This window comes from Topomyia yanbarensis, chromosome 2 (assembly GCF_030247195.1).
Source record: "Topomyia yanbarensis strain Yona2022 chromosome 2, ASM3024719v1, whole genome shotgun sequence".
Lineage (NCBI taxonomy): Eukaryota > Metazoa > Arthropoda > Insecta > Diptera > Culicidae > Topomyia > Topomyia yanbarensis.
Window position 1 is genome coordinate 72,889,758 of NC_080671.1, and position 26,419 is coordinate 72,916,176.

Below are 26,419 nucleotides of genomic sequence, written 5' to 3' on the forward strand. Positions count from 1 at the left end.
GGAAGTGGTAAGTAGGAATTCATACCAATCCGACCCATATTAAAACCTCAACAGCATGATAGCCATCATTGCCGGCCGCCCCCATCTCCATCGTTCACGGGGAAGGATAAAGGATAAGGTAGACGGGAAGTGTTGATGCTCCACCTACTTAACGGAAGAACGACGATTCATCAGACTCTTCCATAGGTGTCGCGGAGTTGGTGGTTTGGAAGGGTATCAGATCTAGGATTCGCTCCAAGCAAACGATGCGACCTGTAAAGCATATTTTATTAGGTAGTTGTTTAGTTAGTCTTCGAGTGCACGATCACTCGAAAAAGAGATGATCTTGTTTAGTTTTTGGTTATTTTTAAACTCTGGGCAGCCGGCTACCGAGAGTATACTATGTTCCCTAAACAAAAACAATTTGAACTCCACACAGCCGATCGTGGGAGTATTGCCTGGAAAAGCTAATCTTATCTGCGTAATGGGCCGGATCACTATTTATTGCAACAGTATTTGGACAGAACTCGCTACTTCTTCTCTACGATATATTTATTGGCTTGAAAACTACCAAGTGACAGCATATTATACTGGCAAAAATAGCGCGAGATGTTATAAATCAAGGAAAGTATTTCTTATTTTCCATATCGGATTGTTTGTGGAATACAAGTATACGAGCGATAATACCGAACACTGAAGGGAAATATAAAGGATTGTTAACCTGATGCACGGGCTTGTTAGCAATAACGGAGCTTTAAATTAGGTTCATAAAAACAGACGCGGCGAATTTTCAATACGTATTGACCCGTGTTCATAGATACTAGTCAGATTAGTCGTATTGGGGCTAATTTCCGATCAACTATTCATTTTTACGGCAATGTTTTCTCGACTAGATCTGTTCGCACCCTCTCATTCTGTTCGCACCCTCTCATTCTGCGGTCTAAGGACCAAATGTCATCAATAGACTTAGACTCGCGTGGAGGCATGAGATAGGAAACTTGTAAGAATTTTGCTATCCCACCGTTTGACTACCAGAATGGATGGGAGAACAGTAATACTAGCAAATACCGACTACCATAAGAGCGGTACAAATTTGAACGAGTGACGTAGGGTACTGCACTGAAAAAAGGACCAGGAGTGCGATTTTACGAAGTTTTAGCTTCCGATGGCCCTACATTTTCTGACAAAGTGAAGTTCTTGAATGTTGAGATTTTTATTACTGTTTAGAAAAGCAAAAGTATCATAAAGCTAGTGTCAGGCCTTCATGAGACCTCAAGAAGTCACTTTTGGAGGTATTCGTAAATGTAGACTTGTCGGTAGACGGTTCCAAATATAATAGAAAAATACCTAATTTAACACAACTACAGATCACTTGCAACATAAAAAGCTTTTTGTGAAATTCGACAGCTCCATCTTAGGCCAATTCAATAAATTTCCTACATGAAAGTTTCCATTTTTTAAAAACGGTTTTTAAACCAAAGCTTTGGAAGTTAAACCTTGGCGTGGAAGTGCCGGTATATTAATATATTCTGTTACTTAGTGTAGAATTAGATTTCGTCATTTACGGCTAATATACAACCGCCAGAAGAAACTTAAAACGTTGGTACACAATCAACAAAGGCGAATCAGAAAAGGTATATGTCAGTGATTCACTAAATACAGACTGGAAAGAGGGTAATATAGAAAACCTTAAGGTCCGTCCAGATTAAGTCTTCGGTACGGAGCAAAACCTCGGCCTAGGAACTCCTAGCATGTTGTTAGTCGCCTCTTACGACATGAGAGCAGTTCCCAGAGGTTCTATTCTTGGTTGAAATAGTGCAAAAAGATTTCAGCCCGCCGGACACCACACGGCTTGGTGTCTACGACAAAGTTGTATGTGATTATAAGTATATTTTCTGAAGACATTAACCTTCCGGCAGTCGCGCTAGTGCACTGAGTGCACGCTGCTCTGAAAATCTAGCGGAATCGTCTTAGAGCAGCTGCGGCTGCTCGTTCAGTGAGCCATTTGCGCGACTTCTGGAGGGTTAACTTTGTAGGTCCGACAGATTTTTAAATACGGCGCATTTTTGAAAACATAATCTGTAAGTAAATGATTTTACTAAAACCTTTCTATCTCGAAACATCCAGGACCAACAAAGTTTACATCGTCAAAAGATATGTTTAAAACGATAAGACCTACAACTTTCTTGAAGACACCACATTTCTATCTAGCTTCATTAAAAAGTTGACAACAGCGCCGCCCTAGCGACTGAATTCCGAACTAGTGTGATTCAACCAAATAAAGCACTGAATGCCATACATCCTTATCTAACATATCCGAAGACACCATAACTCTATAACAAAAGTTAATACTTGATTCCACTTTTTTTAGCTTTTCGACCACAATGTACCGTTTTTCCCTTAATCCGTTATTGCTCGGTGAACTTCAATGTAGACTACATTGTAGAGACATAACACTTTCACTGGAATTTTCGAAAAAATATTCTCAATAATACATTTTTGTGCAAGGAATATATATTAGATAGAAAATAGCCCTGTTTGGGCCGAAACGTCAACATACAATGCAATCCAACTAAAACAGTATTATATCGAGTTTACTGATTGCGAATCGATTGACTACTCTTCCTTGAACCTCGGAAAACGAACGAGAAAATTTGAATTTCCATAAGACTTTGGGATTAGCCCCTTTTGGACGCCAGCTAGTACTGGGGTTACCTCCATGGTCAACTTTGACAGCTAATAGCAAAAAATCTAATTTTTTTTTCAAAATTCTTAAAAGGCAGTACACGTGGATTATATAGAACTATCAAAAAATGAAAAAAATGTCGATTGCGGAAAAAATGTGGGTTGGCCCTTTTTGGACGCCAACAATTCAATTGTTTCCTGCTAATTTCGCTTCCTGGACAACTGTGCAATATATTAGCTTCGCAGTGAGCATTTTTCCGCAAAAATGGGCAACTTCGATTATTATTGTACATATACACAGTTGCTTATAAGGATAAAACGCAGACTGTTGCGTTTCACTTATGGTCGATTTATTTACCCTCGCTTAACGCTCAAGCCAGATTTAAACATACTGGTAAACCTAGTTTAAAAGTTAAGCGAAGATGAAGAAATCAACAATTAGACACATATTCAATATAAAATTTTCCGAAAACAGGGTTATGTGCCTTTTTGGGAGTAGAGCCTATTGTAACCCTATTTCGTATATTTTGGTTTTGAATCAAGCATATGAAAAAAATGAGAAGATCAATTTGGATAAAAGATATGCGCAAATATAAGTTCAATTTATATTTTTCATTCTTTTGCACTTGTTTATGTAGAACAATGGACTAAATTCAACTATTATAAAATTACCTTCATGAAATATTTGCAAATTCCCCTCATTTACATCGTGAACCGTAACAGGATGCAACCGCGCTTGGCAAAACCACAGATATAAGCGGTTTATTACCGTCTTACATCTCGTTATTGCATTTATTCGTACCTTTTTGTGAGAGCATGTTTGAATAATTCACTATAAAAGCACTCGATAAACGCTAGGATAGGTTTTGGTGTTATAATACGTGATTTGGAAATACCATTTTTCGTCATGTATGCTTTAGATACACTACCACAATCAAAACAATCTTTCTAACATCCAGCACACAGAAAAGAATCGGCAGTGCGGCCAAACTAAACATAACCTAAAGAAATGTATTATAATACAATTTCAGGTATAAGTAATCAAATATTTGATGTTATTTAACTGGTTGCTGATTTCAGAGATATTATTTTCATATGCACATAAAGTTAGGCTCGGGACAATGTGATGTGTGAGGTGAAAGTAGCCATTAGTCTTCACATAGTTATTTCCTGCGATCGCAAATTCTAGGAGCCCTTCTTCTCACAGCTGATGAGTTTTTTTCATGTGTGATATTTATGTTAGTTTTGATTGGGTGAAAAAAGTAGAGTGATTCGTTTTATAAATCGTTTTATCCACGATCTAGATATCCACCTATTTTTTTTGGCGCGATGGAATATAAGGCATTACTTTTCAATTAGATTTTATTTCGACGTGGTTGAATTTAACGCGCCAAGAAGGCGATAATTGTATTGTTGCGGTTAGAATAGATGCACAGAATAGAACATTTATTTTCATTTATGCTGAAAATTGTGACATTTCTGCAAATAAGTGTTATATAGACGTTTAAGAAACTATACACCGATACTTTATTCTGAGAAAGGTTATAGATTATATAGCTTCATATAAAATTTGTTCAAAAAATAATGCAGCATTTTCCGTAATAGGGTTCATTATCCTACTAGCGCTCATGGCAATTGCAAGGCAAAGTCAACCACACAATGGAAACAAAGAATTCGGCCTAGAAGAGAGTCGAATTTTTGGCGGCATGATTTTAAAACACCGCATTACTCCTGGTACCGCCAGACTCCTTTACATGAGTTCAAGTTTTGGTTCATTCAAGTTGATGCATACGCAAGGAACAATTATAGCGCTAATTACAATTCTATACTTAATATTTCAGTGATTTGTCTTCGTAAAATTTGAAAAAAAAAAAAAAAGAACAAAGATCCTTGAACCTGTATATCAATCTGCCAACATTATTTAGCGTGTTGTATCATCAACATTAAATGAAGTGCACAATACATTAGACCTCTCCACATTTTGAAAAAGTTTTGAAATATACATGGGTCAGCTCAGATTTTTGTTCTAGGTGTGAATTTAAGAACTTTCGTCAAAAATGACTTAATTTGGACATGATTTTGAGGTGTCTCAAATCAAAAATCGTGTTTTTGCTATGTTTCCATAGGAAGATCACTTACATTCAGATTTTATAGGCCTCACATGCTCACATATCATCAAAGGTTGTTCCTTACACGTATCTTAACATGTTTTAACAGGTGAACATAGCTCTATTCGCAATAGAAAATTTGTTAGCTGGATTTTTGTATAGAAAAGAATATCAAAACCAAGGAAAATTAATAGTATTTTTTCTTGGCTTTGTTATTTTTTTCTGTATAAAAATCCAACAAACAAATTTTCTATTGCGATTAGAGCTATGTTCACCTGTTAAAACATGTTAAGATACGTGTAAGGAACAACCTTTGATGATATGTGAGCAAGTGAGGCCTATAAAATCTGAATGTAAGTGATCTTCCTATGGAAACATAGCAAAAACACGATTTTTGATTTGAGACACCTCAAAATCATGTCCAAATTAAGTCATTTTTGACGAAAGTTCTTAAATTCACACCTAGAACAAAAATCTGAGCTGACCCATGTATATTTCAAAACTTTTTCAAAATGTGGAGAGGTCTAATGTACATCCTATTGCCACTTCATTGTACCGTCCCTCCAAGATATGTTTAGCAAAATGTTTCCAGATTGTATAGATATGCAAGTTATTTACGCTGCGTTGACCGATCAAATTAAGTTTACTATTATTAACAACAATCCCCCTAATTATTGGCATCAATCGAAGGAAAAGCCCCTTCGAAAAATTGGAAATGAAAAGTGACCCCCCGTCCAAAATTCGTTGCATTTTTCATGCGTGTGTCTTGCGTCGCTCGCATCTTCTTCGACGAATCCATTGTTTTTTTTTCTCGGACAATGTCTCCTCCATCTTCGCGCGGTGTGGGTTTTGTGGGTGAATATATAAGGCTGCGGTGGGACGAGTTTTTGAATCAGTGCCGTTTCTGGTCTCGCTATCTCTACAGGTGTGCAATTTGGACGAAAAACCGACAAAATTTGATACGTGATTTCAAGTGCAGCAAAGTGCAGAATGCGAATGGTACGTGAAAGTTTTGGGGGGTGTGATTTTGACGCTTTCGAAAAGGATAGAAAAACGGTGAACTGTGACTTCTGAACAACAAAAAACTATCCGTCGGAAATTGGCAATCCTAACGTGGACAAAAACAATATCCACCTGGTGGTTCAGTGCAGTTTTTTCTACTGGGTGAATGAGAGAGATCGAAAAAGCGGGGAAAATTAAAATGCTCCTGGGACGATGATACTAATTATCTACAGCACATTTTGGAGTGTTTGCCTTGTGTCCGTGGAAAAAAGTGCTATCAAACCGAAAACATACCTATAACATTCAAACTGTGTTGCATAAATCTATTTTCTAACGCAAAAACGGTTATATTTTGGCAAATTAATTGCTGGCTCTGGTAAGCGGATTACGAGTCTGCATTGTTGCTGGATGGCGATTATGAGAGAATTTGGCACTGCAATTATTTCTTATGTAGCAGTACACAGCACTCATACGGAATGGTGTTATCAATTAGTGATGTAATCTATTGCGATGTGATGTCGTTGAAATGTTGCCTGGCCCGGTTGAGATGCATCGATGCGGAAATGTGTATCTATGTCAACTGGTGATAATTGCACGAGAGCTCCAAATGCAGCTGGTGTCTGGATTTTGGATGTGATTTACAGCGCGCCATTCCTCCTGTCGGGTTACGCTTATCGTGAATAATATCTTCATCTACGAATCTACATTTTCAGCAATGAGCCTGCTCTAAAACCATTTCGAATTTCGTACAGTGAAAATTGTAAAATTGTTCTTCTGGAATCAAAGCCATTCTCCTGCAGCATCCGGCAAGCCTGTTTGGTTGGCTGCTGCTGCTGTTGGCACAAAGCTAATGAGTATAGAAGCGGTATCCTTCTCGGAACAAGCTTGGTGCAGTTGAGTGCAACGTCATTCGGATTACTATTGGGATTGCAAACTGTAACACCTTCGGCTGGGGGGGGGGGGGGGGGGGAAAATGAAAACGGTTCGGAGGTGTAGCTTCGTTTAGAATAGATTTTGTTCGCTTCTTCCCCTGCTACTGTCACGGATCTCATTGCAATAAGTGGTTTTGGGTGTATATTTTTGGATGCTCAGAAGCTTCATCCCAGCGAACAATTTGCCACTTGCATATAATTAAATTGAGTTTTAAGATATTGGATAGCGAGGGGGAGTGCACAAAACTTTTTGTTGAACGGGACGAGTGCGACGAAATAGTAAGAAAAGGTATTTCTGCAAATTAGGAAAGCAGGTAGTTTTCCAAAATCCGCTCGATGTAGAGATGTAGCTAATCTCACAACGCAGCGAAAAGTTTTACATCGCGGAAGACTTTTGAGTATTCCTTTGTGTGACAGTGAAATACTTCACCAGTTTCATGGGAAACGAGGAGGCACGGCCCCGAGGGCTCGCGTTTTAGCTAACTTATTTGAATTCAATACTTTCTACTATGCGGATAGATATTTAAAAAGTAGTAAGTGTCGATCACATCATAGACTCGTTTTAATTTTTTTTTTGCAGAAATCATTCTAGCAGAGCTACAACAACGACGTGGATATTTAAACCTATTTTTAATTTTTTGGGGTGTTCTGGAAAGAAGAAGAAATTATCTTTCCAACGGTATGCTATGTTATGTTCTTCTATCAAAGATATTTTGCGGTTTTGGGTCAACAATATGAAAACAACCATAATTTTGCAATTTTTCATGAAAATTACTCAACGTTCTTCTAAAGAAGCGTCTTTATTCTAAATAAATTTTAGAGAGAGCATTCAATTTCGCATCCAACGACATAGTTATCATCAAAATCGGTTGAAAAAAGACAGAGCTATTTTTTCCCAAATTAGAAACTTGCTCGCGTGAACTCTTAAGGGGTTAGTGAGGTATTGTCTCGCACTATAAAATGCTATGATTATATCTTCCGTTATTTTTTCCAATTTGACGCTCAAAGTTCACACACAAAAATTTTTCGTTCTGAAAATCTTTAAAAATGTATTTTATGCTATAAATCAAAATTTCGAGGGTATATTAAATTGATCAAATATGTTTTGTGTTGTATTTGACGAGATCTACAACCTTCAACAGACCACTTTAAAAGTACATTCAATTTTTTATTTATTTTGTGGCAGCGTGTTATTACTTTTATTCATAACTTCATACGGTGTTACCAAACATGCAATATTTCCAGATTAAAAGTAAAACTGCATGTTTCCCGTAATAATCTATATTCCATTTGAGAATTATTATGCCGTTGTGTTCCTTAAAATCATCTGAAGCTTCAATATAACTTAATTCAATCCCAAGGTAGGGTGTTTTAAAGCAAGAAACTTGCAATGTTTCATCACTTTTCTTGCTTCATCTCAGTAACCAAGCAGAATTAGAAATTCTGGAAACACCACTTTGTATAGATTTTTCAGACAAGAAATGTGGCATATCTAACTCATTTTACTCAGGGGTTTGACATAAGATAGCACAACAGCGACGACATGTTAAGATTCGTTTCCTTAATGTTGAAGTAACACCACCCACCGCAACGTTGGCGTCTTTTAGGCTGTCTTCTCTCGTGTTATCGTTCACATCCATGTCGTCATCGGTACGGCTGATCACGGTAGGATGTTCCTATTTGTTTCTTTTTCTTACGAATCGCTGTTAAAAATTCGCTTTCATCGGCGTTGACTTCTTTATTGGTGGTACTGGTTGTTGATTTTGAGGCACTAGATGCAATGAGTGTTACTACGCTACTGGTAATGGTTTCGTGGTACTGGACGCAATCGTTGATAAGATAGTATTTGTTACTGACTGAGTAGCAGTTATGTGAAAGCTTTTCGCTACACATTGGATTAAAATTAAAAGAATGTTTCTTTTCAACATATTTTACCATTTAGTTCACTTCCGCATGTCAACGTATACGCTATTTTAGATGACAGGCCAGGACCGCCTTAAGGAGAGGTTATCATATAAACGGTAAAAATCATACTGATTCTTTAAGCGTGGTTGAAAGCTTATTCTATTTATTTTGAAGACTTCATTATAAATATTTATTTGAAGACTTCATGATAAATAAGTTAATTTTTGACGTAGGACTACGTCTTTGTTTTCGATATGGGGGTGCACGTTGCAAATTCAACAAAAATGGTATGTAACGAAAAGTGGTCCAATTTTAAACGCTTATAATTCAGCCATCTTACGGTAAATTTTCAAATTTTTTTCGCATATCGCTCAGAAATACTTCTAAGAATAGATTCCAATAGATAAAACCAAAGATTTTTGATCTCATGGCATTAAAATTTTAAATAATGTTCAACATAGTTAAAATACCACGCATTTGCACACAGAAGGCTGCGCTTCCCTAGTCTGGCACGACAGATTTATGTACCTAACGCGCAACGCTTCTATGAATGACGTCATCATCAACTATTTAAAGAGCATATTTGGTAGGGCAAGCTCAGTTGCCTCTTGGACAGCAGGCAGAGCAGAGCACAGCGCTGCATTCTCCCACCGCCAGTGTAGCAGAGGCTAGCGTCGTGGTACTAGTTGTCTCTTTCGCACCACCCATCATCACCAGCGTTGACTCATTTTGCTTGGTGCGTATCTTCCATTCGTGTACGGACACGATGTACTGGCACAGCTTTTTGATTCAAGCACGGTAAACCGTTCGCTTGTGTAGGTATATCCAAGTGTTGCGTGTATGATAGAAATCTGAGCTTTCGTTGCGCGAAGCGAAAACCTTCGGGTTTTCTTTGCATTGTCGTCTCCATGACAGGCTAAGAAAGTGCAACGAAGGCTTATTATTTACGTTTCATCAATTTATTGATTCCACGAGATTCATTTCCACTCAACCTATCCCACTTTGATTCTACCAATACATAGGTACTACAAAGCCTATTTATGAATGGATGCACTGTTACTCAAAAAATCGCTGCAAAAAATGCATCTAAGTCCATCCATAAAACTATTTTCGATTCTTGTATATGTTTTGCTTCGATATATGATTAAGACCACTGCATTCGCTACATTTATGTGTACTTTAGGAAAATTACAATAACGGCAAAATAAAACTATAAAGCTTGTCCTATAGAAGATAGAAAACTTTTTAAAATTTTAAAGCAGTTCCAGATATTAGTTCGGTTTCCCATCGCAGTTTTCTGTCTGCTTTCTTTAATCGGATTCGATCGCTCATTGTAAATAAATTGACCTGATGAGCAAGACGGTTTGATTCATGAAGTGAACTGTAGAAAGAAATGTTTGATTAATTATTAATCCAAATGTAATAAGAAATTAAATATTTCACATATCACGTCTACAATTCGTACAACCCCATAGGGCTGTCCCTTGTAGTTTTTTTTTTGGAACAAAATGTGTTATCATTCAGCCCTTCGCTATGCAAAATTACGATATTATGACAGATGGGCTAAGCGCGACCGTTCCTTTCAATCGGGAAAGGCCGCGTGGAATTTTGGTGAAATGCGCTAATAGTGTCGTGGTGGTACTAGTTGTCTCTTTCGCTCTACCCAACATCATCAGCGTTGACTCATTTTGCATTGTGCGCTTGGGTTCAATGTTTTGGGGCGAATGTGTTGGTAGGTACGGGAACTGGCGGTAAAATGAACACGTTAAGCAAAGTCATTATTTTCTAACTAATAAGTGAATGAGATATTACAATCACCTTATGTTTCTTGTTAGACATGTTTTGTACATATCTGGTAAAAATACTTCGTCATAAATACATTTTTTCAAACATGATTCTTGATTTCTAAACATGTCCAAAAATGAGACATGTTTATAGCGAGTGGGTAAAATGAACATATGGCGGTGGTAAAATGAACAGCTTCTGGTAACCTGAAAAATGTCCTGTATGTATGCAATGCGAAGCGTTGGAAAGCATTTTCCGATCAATGCTAATATCCCAACAAATCATGAGCTTTGCATACACACATTGCATTTTGCAGGCAAAAAAAATTGTCACGGAAGAAGTGAATTTTCATGACGTAATATTAACCATTTTACAATCCTGTGGCATCGAAACACATCTACAAACTTGGGGTTATCCATGGGTGTTTGAACTTTTAGGATCTGTTCGAGAGCAACTAGAAAGCTTGTTCTATACATGAGATGTGATTATATTGTCTAAAATTTGATTTTTCTTCACCGGTCCGGGAGTTTTTTCCCGCACACTAAGTACTAAGAAAATAAATATGTAAAAACATTAAGTAGTGTAGTCCTACGTCTACAGTTCGTGCAACCCCATAGGGCTGCCCCTTGTAGTTTTTTATTTGTTTAAGTATATTTGGGAGATTTTAACGCTCAAAGTCGACAAGTTTTTCAGTTGGCTTCCAAGATTGCAAGAGAACGGATCAAGCCGTTTTATTGGAATCCGGAACGCCAACTGGAAACCATGTCGACTTTGGGCTTTAGTATCTTCCAAATGAACGAATACAATTTAACGAAAAAGATAAAGTCTTCGAAATAAGAAAAAGTTCAATTATTTAATATGAAAACATTTATTTAACCACGCGCAAACATTCAGTATGATTTTGTTCGTTTATACGATGATCCCCCACGAGACAAAACGAGATCGCTGGGCACAGGTTATATATAGATGCTTCTTCTCGCTACTCTAAGGCTCTTCCCAAATTTAGCCAACAATTAAGTTTGTAGGGGGAAAAATTATCAGAATATATAAAGAAAAACCGACTTAATCCACCTGGCAGCGAGATTAGACATTTCTTACACATATCACTATTGGATCATACATTAGTTTACAGAACTCATGCAAGAGCAGATCATGAGGTTCCTGAAAAGTTTCAACTTGTTATTAAGTTTTAAACTAGTTTCAATTTGAAGTGTCTTTCAAACTTGGAGCAGGTAAAGGCGATTTAACCTAGGCTGCTTATTAGCCAGGGCAAAGTGTAAGTACCTCTGCCTTATCCAAACGGACCAACGAAGTGAAATTAACCTTGTTAGCCAATTCCCTCCCAATGTATTATCCCAACCTCCTATAATCAGAAACGGTCGGTATGGTTGTTGGTTCCTCATTCAAAGTTCAAAACAATTCGTTAGTTGAATTGTTCATTAAATGAATAATTCAATTGCCATGTAATATTGAAATATCTTCAAATTTGGCTCTACGCAGTAGGCCTGGCCTTTTTAATATTTGTGATATATTGATGTTGACGGAGACAACACTAAAGAATGACTTCTGTGTTTTCCAGGACGCTTTTCAAAACTGGCTGTGGATAGGTTAGAATAGAATACGTTTCTTTAAAAACTTAAAGTAATTAAAAACCACCTGTTTTAATGATTTCCATTCAATGAGATTAATACGTATTAAGCATAGAGTGCGCCATCTGGATGTATCCTATTTCAACATTGAACAACTTCGCCATTATCCAGCCGATTTTGACAGATAAACACAATTATGAAACGTCATTTGGTGCCATTTTAGCTATTAGTCGATTTGCATCAAAAGAACGTGCTGAAATCATAGCGCTTTACATTGAAAACGATCGTTCAATAGTGAAAAACGTGCGTGCTTTGGACCAAAATTTGAATGACGGTCGAAGCTCAGTTCACCCTTTCCGGCGGTATAAATAAACAAACAAAATTGTCGAATTTGGGAGACACAGAACCCACACGTTATACATCAAACACCACTGCACAACCAGAGAGTAACTGTTTGGGCCGGAGTGTGTTCCAAAACAATCATCGGTCCTTATTTTTCAGAGGGAGAGACCATCGACGTCGGCGCACGCTACCGTTGGATTTTGGCGCACTTAATTTGTCCACAAATCTAGAAAAAAGGTCTGAAAAACTTTTATTTTCAACAAGACGGGGAACCTTGCCACACCACAGCCGCTACAATCAAGTTCTTGCAGAGCAAATTCCCAGGACGCGTTGTCCCAAAAAATGGTGATTTGGAATGGCCTCCTTGTGCTCCGGATTTAACGGTACCAAACTTTTTCTGTGGGGTTACTTGAAAAGTAAAGTTGATTCTAGCAAACCAATGAACCTTGACGAACTCAAAGCATTCGCGCTGAATTACGAGCTGAAATTGCTGCGATTAAGCCCGAAATGGTGTCCTATTTCATACAAAATGCCCTCAAAAGAGCTACTTTTTGTGTATCAAATGGAGGTGGTCATTTAATCGATGTTGTATTCCAAACCTGGTTTATAAGAAAAGGCATAAAATATCCTAAAAAAAACTGTTGACTTGTGAAAATCGGCTGAAAAAGGTGGAATTGTTTAATGTTGAAAAAGAATGCATTCAGATGGTGTACCTGTACTGTACAATATTCACTTTAAAATGGGAAGTTCAACCCCTCCCAGCATTTTTTTTTCTGGGTCCGTCCCTGAACTCATGCGATGTAGGTACGCACCTAGAGATGGGATGAACATTATCGAGCCCTGCACGAATCAAAACTTCAAATTAACTAATTAAATTGCAGAAAATCAAACAAACAGATCAAACTAAAAAATTAAGAAAGCAAAAATATGGAAAAGTAGACTGATTAATGTAAATCGAATTATTAAAATGAATAAAGCATATTAGATCAGCTCATTGAATGAAAAACTAGAAACAATATAATAAAATATAAGATTGATATAATAAGTTAAGTGAGGTTACAAATTGGATGTAATCAATAAAATGAATGAGCATAATTAATAAGATTAATAAAATGGAGAAACTGAATCAAATGTGCTTGAACAGAAAAAAATTTAATAAAATAAATAAAATGATAGAGAAGAATTAACTGAACAGTATGAAAAAAATAATATAGTTAATATAGTTAATGGAATGAATAAAATTCATAAAAAAAACAAAAAATGACTGAAATGTTATACTCTTGTTGAAAAAAATGGATGGAATGAATGAAATGAGGAAAATGGGTGAAAAGTGGAAATTGGATGACAAACTCGAATCAGTGACACCACCATCGATCTCAACTTAATAGGCGGGAATGTAGACGCGGTTGCTCTTCATAAAATACATGTAGACAGTAATGTCATTTGCTTACTTTATGGAATAAGGGTTAAAGTTTTTAGGCTCTAAATGAAAAATGAGGAAATATGAAGTAAACTGCATTGTAAATATATTTTTATTGATGCTACTAATTCACGAATGAACTATGTTCCACCGAAGTAAAAGCCCTGCTCATTCAGTTTACAATTTTGCAACTTGTTTATTCGTTGAATCCGAAGCCACCGCAGCATATTCGTTGAAAATGCTGCTAGCGTTGACAACTTTCAACAATTTCAACTCACCTGGGTAGGACTTAGGAGAGTGCTTAAATCTTGATCTGCTTTATAAACTTAGTGCGAATAGATCATCAAAATTAGTCAAAATAAGTGCGCCATTCCAATGAACACCTTCATTGTTCGAAAGTCAAACTGAATAAGAAAATCAAAGTAAACACCAAAGGGAAGCAAAACTGAGACCCTGCTGATGGCGCTAGAAGACCACGCTATGGCCCTGCATATACCATTTACCGATTGCAACTCTGAAGATAGTTAAAACATTCATCTTTAGAAACCGGGTGTACTCCAGTATGCAAAAATACGTTAGACATACGAACGTTTGGCAAATATACGTTAGGCATAGTGACCATTAGGCATGTTAAAAAAGTTCTTAAGACTATCACGTTATAATAAAAATTTACTACTACTACTAACACTACCCGAGCAGAATGAAATAGCAAGATTATATCAGAACACAATTTTTGTATCATATTGTGTTATAAATAAGGTCTCGTTAGTAGTTAAAATAACAAAAATTTATAACAAGTAACAATGCGAGATATAGTTTTGATATATTTCTGTTATGTGTTTCTGATCGGGTAAGAATAATCATCATTTCAAAACTTTTATTTGTATTATATTTTCTTGAATTTCACAGTAAACCTATTGTTAGTTTTTCTGTAGTCTTTGTTCATTTTCTTTCCTTTATCTATATTGTTTAATCTAACTTAACTAACTGCAAGGAATTCTAATTTGTTTATGGGTAGCAAGAAATAAAAAAAACTAGGAATATAGCGGGGACAATTATGTAATATCTCGTTAAGCGAGAATATCACGAGCAGGAACATAGGGTGGTTTTCTTCGGGCTCGTAATGAATCAATTAATTGGGATCGTGGCTTCGCGATATTCAATGCAAGACCAAACAACATGTTCAATGTCTTGGTATCCCGCTCCGCAAGCATATTTATTATCTTCTGCGAGCCCAATACGGTGAAGATTCAACGTACAATGATTGGACATGAGCCTAGATATCACACGAATAAAGATTCGACTTACATCAAACCTTTGAACCATGCCTTCGTTGATGCTTTAGGTATTAGGTATTCTCGTATCTTTTTCAAAAAGAACGGAGCGTGATTATCAAGCTTCATTGAGCGTAGTTCCTTAATTGTGCTGAGGTTATGTCTGAGTGAGGATGAAGTAATGGCTCGGGAGTAAAGTATCAATGGCTTCCAGGCTATGGCGAACTGCTACTAGTTTCGCTGTGTAAACAAAAGCAGATTCTGCAAGCTTCAGAGAAATCGAGGCGTTATTATTAAAAATAACAAAGCCAGTGGCCTCATTGGTTCGTGACCCATCAGTGTAAAACATTTTATGGCAGTCAATGTTTTGGTATTTATATTTTAGGTATTTATATTGATCTCTAGTGTATGCTGGTGATCCGAGATTCCACGAGTCTCCTCTTGCATGAACGTGTTGAAAAATAAAGTGAAATCGGGAGTATCTAGTATATTGGTACATGTCGGAGCTACTACAAAGCGTTATTTCTTGCAACATGTGATTGAAATGCACTGGTTGAATCTGGTTTGAGATTCATGCTCGACAAGCTTTCAAAATTTCCAATTATCAGTGGTTCATTACATTTTTTATTAATTTCGTATATTTGATTGGCTCAAACCCATTAGCTTGGCGGTGCAAAATTATTTTGTTTTTTATATTTTGGATATCTTAAAACTACACGGAAAAATCCGTCCGTGAATTTAAAGGTGGGAGCAAAGGTCACGATTTCGTGAACTGAACGATTTACGAAAACCGTGATCAAGCTCCTGAAATTATGAATAATAAACCTTGTATTCATGAAGCTTTTTATGTTTTCTAAAATAATATATACATGGCGTTACATTAGAATGGTTGGTTGGGTTACTGTTGTTGTGCCCTGGACATGTTTAGTTTTTGTTGTGATTTTTGTTCATGATTTGGGAATACACAGTCGACAATCAAACGTTGTTCATGATTTCAAGAGCTTATTCGCGATTCATGACGTTAGCGGGATTAAAGTTCATGATTTCAAGATCTTAGTCGCGATGTTCGTAATTTACATTCACGTTATCGTGATACTTTATTCATGAGTACAGTGCTTCATGTTCACGATTTCAGGATCTTTGCACGATTTTAAATATTTTCGTCACGAGTTGTGTGATTTAAGTTCAAGATTTCAGGATCTTAGTCGCGATTTTTGTAATTTCTGTTCAAGTTATCGTGATATTTGAGTGACGAATAGATCAATTCATGTTCATGATTTCAGGATCTTGGTCACGATTTTAGATATTTTTGTCACTAGTTGAGTGATTTGTGCTCATGATTTCAAGATCTTAGTCACGATTTTCGTAATTTCTGTTCATGTTATCATGATATTTTATTTTAGAGTTTACTTTCAAATAGTAATGTAACTAATGTTCATGATATCAGCAGTTTTATCATGGTATTCATAAATTCTCTTAGCCATATCGTGATCTATTACTTTTTGGTTACTAATTGTTTTTTTTACTCGGAATAACGTGACAATATGAACTGGATCATTAAAATAAGACTCATTCGCGATATCTGGTTCTGTGAACTATATCACGCATACTATTTTGGGTTCTCAGTGCAGTTTTCGTTTTCTGTCCGGACATCACAATGAACCTTACCAAATAAATAACGATGTTCGAGGTTCTTAAAGTTTTTTTTATATCTACTGCTCGTACCTATTACTGGTCGCTAGCAGCTGGATATTTCATAAAAAAGTACATGGAACAAATATGATTCCTCGAATAATACTCCAACTTTTGTGATAGAGTTCACGTAAAAATTTCATTACCATGTAGCATGAAATTGTAAATGATTAGGGATATCTTCTAAATATCACAAGCACGCAAATAGATACTAGATAGATCGTAAATCATGTACTAGGAACCATGAACCACTTCATGAATACATGAACAATATTTTATGATTTCGTGAGCTTTTTCACGAAAACGGATGATAAGTTGTGACTATTAAACTTGGTATCATGAATCAGTTCACGAATATATGAATAATATTTCATGATTTCGTGAACTATTTCACGAGCACGGATATTGGATCGCAACTAATATATTAGGAATTATGAACCAATTCACAAATTCATGAATAATATTTCATGATTTCGTGAACTATTTCACGAGTACGGATATTGGATCGTGACTAGTATGTTAGGAATCATGAACCAGTTCACGAATACATGAATAATATTTTATGATTTCGTGAACTATTTCACGAAAACGAATGGTAAGTTGTGACTATTATACTAGGTATGAACCGGTTCACGAATACATAAATAATATTTCATGATGTCATGAACTATTTTACGAGCATGGATATTGGATCGTGACTAATATATTAGGGATCATGAATTAGTTCTCGAGGATTAAATAGATTCATGAATTAAATTCCGAATTTCGTGAAATAGTTCACGAAAAAATAGCCAGGATATTTTGATTTTGTGAACTATTGTTCCTATAACAATGAAAAAAAATCATAAGTCAACCTTTGGTTTTATGACTAATGTTCATAAAGTTGTGAACTAGTTCTTGGCGGAAACCGTGACTGAAGTTCACAAAACAAAATGAAATATTTCCACTAATGAAAGCGTTATGCAGGCGTTACTGGAGGGAAATTGAACATAATTATTAGACCTGTGCGCCGCCACGCCACGCCGCCGCCGCCGGTAAATTTTAACAAACGCCGACGCCGAAAGGTAGACCGGCGGCGCGCCGCCTATGCTTTTTTCCCACGCCGACAATTCGCGAACTCGACAATCGTTGGCTCATAATTTTAACCACAAATCTAGAAACATTGTCTATGGTCCGAATATACGACGTTAACTGATTCATGATTAATCACATATTGATGTTTATTTGGTATTAGTGGTTGTGAATTAGATCACAAAATTAACAAAGTCTTGATATTTTCTCGCAAATCATTACACGACACTCGGAATACAATTCATGGATCCATTCTTGCTTCGTCAACTGGTTATGATTGCGAGCATATAAGTTACAATTCACCATTCGTGCGCGTGGAAATGTCCACAAATTAAAAAAAAACTTCCACTTTCAAGATATAAGTAATGAAATTTACGATAATTTGCCTGATCTTAATCTTTGCACGTAATCAATTTCACTGGAATACAGTGTATTATTCATCGATTTTTTAACCGATTCATGATTCCTAGTATGCTAGACACGATTACCCGTCGAGCTCGTGAAACTGTTCATGATATAGTTCATGAAGTAATTAATTTTCCACATAATCTTAATATACTTACGAAAACAATTTCAAGGAACTCAGACTATTATTCATGGATTATTCGCTATGCTCTTTGGTTTTGAAATTTCTATGTGAGATATTGTGTATAAATGCTAGCAACCAGTCTCATAGGCGCGAGCATTAGATACAAGGAAACTACCAGGACCTGTAACCCTGTTATTCTTTTGCGCTGCGCTAAGCATCAAAAATACATTACTTAGCCACAATTCAAGTCCGTGAAATAATTAAGAAAACTATAAGACACGTGACTCTGTGTAAAAAATCCGACGATAAACTCAAGACTAAAATATCACGTTGACACAAAGAGAATTTACGAAAATCGTTGCACATAATTCAATTCTTGACTTTTTTAGTCAATAAAGTTAATACAAATCAATGTATCATCAAGTTATGAACTAGAATCATAAAAATAGTAAGCATATTCAGACACAACCACCTACTAAACATTTGAGTATAATGCCATCTTTTTTGCGTGAACTAGTTTTTTGAAAACACAAAAATTATTTTCAATACGAGGTTTACTTATCATTGATTGAATCGTGACCTATTTTAAAAAAAATTTCTCGAAGAATAGTTGGACAGAATGATCTTGACTTTTCGCGACGCTGGTGCACTGATGTGGCGATGCAGAGGGTAAGATTTCTGGTCTCAAAAATTATTCATCGTGTGATCTAGCCCCACTCAAGAAAGATTTTCAGTCTCAGTTGCATCAACCCGGTATCACAGACAAAAAAAGACGTAACACGAGATGAATTTTCATCACTCGTAGAAAAAACGGTCGTTTTAAATTACAAAAAATGCGCCATATCAGCGAGCGTGGTGTTAGTGAAGAGATTTTGACACAGAGCTAAATGCGTTACTTAGTTTCCGCACCCACCCAAAAACGTTACCGTCTTTTTAATCTCAGGCAAACCAAAACAAACAAAATGGGCCGGAAATGTGAAATTCATTCTTGTCGAAGTGCCCAAGGCTGGAGTTTTTCACAATTATTTCTTAAGTTACAACACGATGCCGATCGCCGAGTAAGCACTTAATAGGATGTTAGTAATTTAATTGATTCGGTGTATCGAATCTGACTAGATGTATGCAATGGATTCGAATTTGTTGGTCCCCGGATCTGCTAGAGCAATTGGCGGAGTGCAGGTGCTACGAAAACTAGAGATACGCTCAGACCATTTTCAATCAGACTTGTTTAGTAATCAGTTTCAACCCAACATCAAGTCGTGGAATTATTATGAATGATAGTAACTGTATATTTAGGTTTCGTTATGGTGTAGATCTGTATGACTCCAGCACATCGAGCATACTTTGCACTCTAGATAGAAGCAAATCTTAAGTTGAAAGAAAATGTGGTGTCACGGAATCGTATGCGTTATTTTGTACTTACAAGAAGTAAAAGTAAATGCCAACCAGGAAAATGAAGTAAAAGGTCCTTACATGACCATTAAAAGTGACATTTCTGCGCAGTAATGCCATTAATGCCATTAGTAACGCCTCGTGTTAGGGTACCCGATATCTGTGGGATTCTTAAAGAGCGACGATAAAGAAGACTAAAATGAAACAAAAAACAATGAAACGACAACAAGAATTAATTTCCTCAAACAAAACAAAAACTATTTTACCGTTTTAATTTCCCAAACATAGAACTATAAATAATTATTATGGGTTATTGAAATACAGTCGTTACTCTGCATTCTTTAAAAAGTCCATTGCAATCATTATTTCATGCGAAGTCGTAGTATGCGACATCGACAATTTTTCTATTTCGTTCTTTAAATTTTGCAACTGTAAAATAGTCCCGCCATTCATTTATTATCTTGCATTTGGCAAGCAGGGTGGGCACTTGTGACGCATCAGCGAAATTAAATGCATTTCTTTCCATCAAAATATAAATTCATAATGCATTTTGCGTTGCAAGTAAGACGTCAAAACCCTACAAAAAACTAGCCCTACATTCAACAAAACATCTAACAAAGTGGATCTGCGTAGGACGATTGTTAAACAATCTTTTCTGCGAAGGAGTGCAAAGTTTTTGCAAAAATGGAAATTAAATGCATTTTTTCTAATTTGAAGCAAATTTGTAATACATTCTGAAAGTGATCTGCCCCTAGGTGGGCACTATTGGAGCTTCAGTTGAAAAAAAAAAAAACTTGATATGATTGCGAGAATTCCATTTTGTGCAATGTGTTCAACAGATGTCGCTAGTACATCGTGAGCGATGATTTTTTTTTAGAATTTTCTTCAAGCTGGTAACGTCTGTTTGTATGTGCTGCGAAGTCTGTTACCAATTTGGGAAAGGAATTTTACTGCCAAGAATTGTTTTTAGTTACATAGGCGTCAATATTCGTCACGCCGACACACGCCGGCACGCCGCCGCCGATAGGGTCCAACGGCGTGACGCCGCCAACGCCGCCGCCGCCGGCCAAATATGTCGCTTACGCCGCCGCCGATTAAAAATGCATCGGCGCACACCTCTAATAATTATAAAAGCCATGATTTTTGGTCATGGTCCTGTTTTCGTAACGTAAAAACGTTCCAGAATTCATGGCACTTTATTTACGATTTTGGGAACAATTTTTTTCCGTGTAGGAGGTTACAATGTTGAAATAATTTTTAATAAAAGAGGAAACTTTTTACAACTATCCTAATACTAGAAATAGGATTCGATATACAAGAGAAAGGGCAAAACAAAATTTTATGAAAAATTTTAAAACTAGGAATGCAGTTTGATATACAAGAGGGGAAGTAATAGTTTTTTTAAGAAGCCTTCATCCGCAAGTTGCCTTAGAGTGCATGGGCAAATGCAATTATCAATGTCATTCACGCATAATAAATGCATGGGCTTTTCTGACAATAAGTTGTATAAATAATTATTTAATATTGGTGAAAGACCACATTGATGTAGTTTCAATGAAAGAACATCAATGGAAACAGAGTCCTTTTATGTCTAAGAACAAAGACGCCATTTGCATTTTTTACGAAATTGAGCTGCGTTTCTGACGAAAGTAGTACCGCACAACGGGTTTCCGATAGAAAGCCATTCGCCTCAATCCAATAGTCGAAACGTCGTAGGATATTTATTTTTTCAACATTTTCTTGATTCAGAATAGCATTGCAACCGGTCGATACGAGTTATGATCGGAGGCTGGTTCTCCCGGTTTTGGAATTGCGATGGCTCTCACCTGTCCCCAGTCACATGGGACAATATTCTGCTTGAGAAGCTTGTTGAATAAATCCAACAACCGTCTTTTGGCAAGATCAGGCAGATTCTTCACCAAGTAGAATTTAATTCTGTCTGGATCCGGAGCATTATTGTTACGCGAAAGGAGTGCAACAGCAAATTCCAAATTCGCGAATGATTTTCTGCGTAGGAGCAGAATCTGGACAAACTTTTTTTAGCAAAATGAAATATCCAGCGATTCGAAAAATATTTACTTTCATTAGTCACGATTCGGGTCCTCATTTTTCAGGATGTGTTCGAAAGAGTACTCATTGATGTTTTTATTAACAAGTCATCAACGAAGCGTCTCAAATAACTAGACTTTTTGGCAAATTTTGTCAAATTTGTTTTGAAAAATCGTATAATTTTCAATGTTCTTAACCCTTTCCGTCTCATAATTTATTTGTAAGTAATTTGTTTAGATCCATATACATCATAGTATTCTTTGTCACACCAAGTACCAAGGCCGTCTATTTATTGTCATGCCAGGATTGCATTTCGTTTGGGCTTGTTCTGTTACCTCAATTATCAGATCCGCTAGCAATTCATATTCTTCGTGGGAGTTCTTCCGCCGAAACAAGAGAATAATGTAATTCGTGTTTTTTCCAATCAATATTTCGTGTCAAGTCCTAAGGAGTATTGAATGAATTTTTGAGACATAATTAGCTGTTGATGGAAAGAACGACTGACAAATGATCGCTACCGTGAGGATCAGGTAATATACTAACAAATGACGTGACATTATAAACAAACTATTTTAAATTTAGTAGTGTAGTCGTACGTTAATAGTACAGCTCGATAGGGCTGTTCCTTGTTGTTTTAATGCCGTTTTTGCTTGCTCCCGAAACTGCGTTAGGCTGAAACCCAAACCGTTGTCATACATCTAATCATTTTTGTTTTTTATTGAAATGTTTTCGCCAGTTTATCGTCCCTTGCTGCCTAGCTCTGCTAGCAGCTCTGGCCACTGCCGAACGCAGTGACGCCAATGCGGCAGTGGAAAAGAGAAGCGCAGAAGCTGAGCAACCCGCGGCGAAGGAACTGGGCAAGCGAGAAGTATCCGCAGGCGAATGGACTTCCGCACCGCAGTACGTGGAGGAAGCGACGGCAGCCAATGACTTCCATGCCTATCAGCCACAGTATCAATCGCAAGAGTCCAGCTACCAGCCGCAGATTCAAAGCCCGGAAGCGCAGGCTCACAGCTATCAGCCTCAGGTTCACAGTTATCAACCCGAGTATCACCAGCAGGAGACCCCGATCAAGACGGTGACGATCGAGAAGAAGATACCGGTACCGTACACGGTCGAGAAACATGTCCCGTACACGGTTGAGAAGAAGGTTCCGTTCGAGGTGCAGGTGCCGATCCCAAGTCCTTATGTGGTCGAAAAGAAGGTTCCCTACACTGTGAAGGAATACGTCAAATACAACGAATATGTTCCAGAACCGTACACTGTATACAAAAAGGTTCCATATGAAGTAAAGGTTAGATTAAACTAAGATTACATCTTTGCAATCCGATTGAGACATGTTTCATCGTAGGTCCCAGTTGATAAGCCTTACAAGGTTGAAGTTCCCGTACCAAAGCCTTACTATGTGGAGAAGAAGGTTCCATACGAAGTTAAGGTGCCCTATCCAGTGCCTTACACTGTTGAAAAGAAGGTAAAAGTTTATTCTTTAAAGCATAACCTCTTTTTAACTCACATAAACCCCAAATCTACAGATCCCATACGAAGTCAAGTATGAAGTTTCGGTCCCAAAGCCCTACACAGTGATCAAGAAAGTGCCCTATGAAGTGAAGGTTCCCGTCGACAAACCGTACAAGGTCGAAATTGCCAAGCCATACGCTGTCGAATACAAGAAACCATACCCAGTTTATGTGGAGAAGAAGGTTCCCTACGAAGTCAAGGTCCCCGTCGATAAACCGTACAAGGTTGAGGTGCCCAAACCGTACAAGGTCGAAGTGAAAGTCCCGGTGCCAGCCCCGTACACCGTTGAGAAAAAAGTCCCGTACACTGGTAAGCCCTTCATTGTTTCAGTTGTAAGTTAACTCGGAAACCGTTGAACATCCAAGTTGTTTTCCTAGACCTTTGGAGTTACTAATTTTATGGTTTTTCCACAGCTCAAGGTTTTGTGAGTTGAGATTGTGCGACCCCACAAATTTAAACTCCTAATTAACTTTTTTGATTACTGCAATAATTGATGTTATTTTCCACAGTCGAAAAAGCCGTCCCATACCAGGTGAAGGTCGAAATCAACCGACCAGTTCCAGTGTACAAGGAGATCAAGTTTGCCGTCACTAAGGAGGTACCGGTGCCAGTCAAGGAGAAGGTCTACGTACCAGTTCCAGTCCAGCCGGAACATCACGAGCATCAGCATAATTACCACGCAGAACCACAGTACCTGCATCAATCGTCGGATCTGCACGTACAGCATGTGCAACCAGAAGTGCAGCAAGAGCAGGAACAACAGCACTATCAGCATGAGCAGGCAGAGCAACATCAGCCACAGCAGCAGCAGCAGCAGCACTATCAGCATGAGCAGTCACAACAACAACATTATCAACATGAGCAACCTCAGCAACAGCAGCAACACCAATTCCACTATCAGCAAGAGCAATCCCAGCACTATCAACAGGAGCAACAACAGCAGCATGATCAGCACTATTAGGACTAGTCTATCCCATAGACCGTAGGAAGCACGCTTGACTGCTCTAACCTAACTAAACGGAGTTGTTCTAGCTTTGTGATAAATAAGCTTATGTTATAAAGTAGTATTAAAGTCTTAAAATCACTCGACCACTCAAACAGCCATGATGACGGGACTGAACACTTGAAAATGCTGAGTCTTGAAGGTCGATCGAATTCATAACTTTCGATCGAATCAATTGCATATAAACCACAATATTGAAGTTCAGCTTTTTCTAGTCTAATAAAAAAGCCAAATTTTTTGTTACGTTTGTAGAAAGAAGCTTTTGTGCGCGTTGTTGAATAGTCATGTAATTTGATTGAAATACATTGATTTGTAAAGAAAAATGAATCGATTTCGTTTGACGTCCGGCTAATGACAGACCCCATGTTTCCTGCCAAATTACCCGACTACCAATTGGGAAATTGACCTGTGTAGTAACAGGACACACAATCACTCCCACGAAGCGATATCTGGCATTCTCGCATCGAAACTTTCAAAGCCATGACAAATATCGAACGAGATCCATCTGGTTCCTGCTGCCGGTATTTGTTTTGCTATGTAACCCTTGTCTATCACCTTTCGATTTCCCTCGGAAAGGCAATCTCTTTTCAAATCAAATCCCCGCCTCGTCTCGTAGACGATACATACCTACTTTGGAAATCCTTTCGGGAAAAAGTGAAGATGGGAAAATAAATCCATCCGCAGTGACAAAGCACATATACAGAAACACACACAGACAGATCTGGCAATTGGGACAGCAAATGATACCGAACCAATTCTGCCGAACTCGGACTCAGGAAGGAGATATTTTTCTTCATCGTAGGAGAGGTTTGTTGGGCACTGTAATACCAGAAAATTTCAAACGAACAGCACGATATTGTTGGTTGTAAAATTTAATCTGATAAGGTATAAGAAATGGAGATCAATAGGCTTGAGTTCGTGTTTGTTCAGGAAATCGGTCACGGTACCAAATCAGAATTGTAGGTTGATTTATTGCCAATTACAGATAATAATAGTTTATTCAAATTGTTATCAAGTGTTTTGATTGAAATAATGAAAAGGGTGCATTTATTATCGTTCGAAACCATCCCGTATCAATTATAAGCATGATTGAATCATGTTTCTCTGCTGACCGGCATTATAGAATAAATAGCTTGAAAAAAAAAATAATATTACTGACTGTAGTCAGCAGTGCGATATGAACATTTCTGTTAAGCATTCAAAGCCATTCAAAAGTGATATTAGAATGAAACTAATCAAAACCACTTAGGCTCCCAACCATACGCTGCAAATCCTGAGTTAAGCCCTAATGGATTTGTTTAATTAGGAACACCGGCTAATTCCCCCGGCAACAAAGGATTCACAACAGAACCATTCACCGCCACTGGCCCATATGATTGGAGGCTACCGTCGTCGTCATGCTCGGTTGAATATTCAAAATTCCTCACTGCCTGAGCATCAATTAGCCATGAAAGAGCTTCTCTTAACCCCTTTTAACCCTTCTCCACCAACCAGTCCGTCCGTCGGTCCTGCTGAGATCCGAACACATTCAAACCAGCAGTCTGCTGCCCAGCCGACTGGGGCAAACTTTTGTCAGCCAGGGATAGCATCTTGGAAATTTATTAGAAAGCTCTCGCCGAAAGCATCTGTCGCCGCTGCTGCCGCCGGGGTTTGTTCGCCCATCCATTCTAGCCGGCCATTCTAGCGAACAAAGGAACGAAACGGTCCCCGGGTTGGGTGTGTGTGTAGTGTGTGATACCACGGTACCCTGGGAACTCTACCTGCCGAGCAGGTAGGACACACTGTCCCAGACACAAAAACTCATTCGACGTAATTAACTTTAATAATTTCACTTTGTTATGAATATTAAATTTTATGTACAGCATCAGGGAAAAACAACTAAATAATGCAGCGTACACGGAAAACCTACCGACTCACGTACGTAGTTGATGAAACACGTTCGAGAACTTGCCTAGAATTTGGACCAGCATACACGAGGAAAGAACATTCAAACTGCACTATAAATTAGCTTTTTTCAACCGGAATTTTTGAAAAACACAAAGGGATCTTCCTTTTCAATATTAACCAGTATCCGTTGACATCCGAAAAGATTTAATAGCTCTCTACCGACAGGAATACCGATTAGAGTGGCACAACATATATAA

General features: G+C 37.6%; 1 protein-coding gene across 2 annotated transcripts in view; it reads left to right on the top strand.

The window, feature by feature from the left end:
* Positions 1–24,539, top strand: part of LOC131678428 (titin-like) — a 95,832-nt gene extending 71,293 nt beyond the window's left edge. Inside the window, exons 1-5 of one of the 2 annotated variants that reach the window (XM_058958583.1) lie at positions 5,676–5,771; positions 22,491–23,048; positions 23,106–23,225; positions 23,287–23,581; positions 23,782–24,539. In XM_058958583.1, the coding sequence (XP_058814566.1) occupies positions 5,763–5,771; positions 22,491–23,048; positions 23,106–23,225; positions 23,287–23,581; positions 23,782–24,233 (1,434 nt within the window). In that variant the 5' untranslated portion in view covers positions 5,676–5,762 and the 3' untranslated portion in view covers positions 24,234–24,539. Of the gene's footprint in view, positions 1–5,675; positions 5,772–22,490; positions 23,049–23,105; positions 23,226–23,286; positions 23,582–23,781 lie in introns of those variants that run through there. The other variant, XM_058958582.1, reaches the window with a different exon arrangement.
* The last annotated feature ends 1,880 nt before the right edge of the window (positions 24,540–26,419 follow it).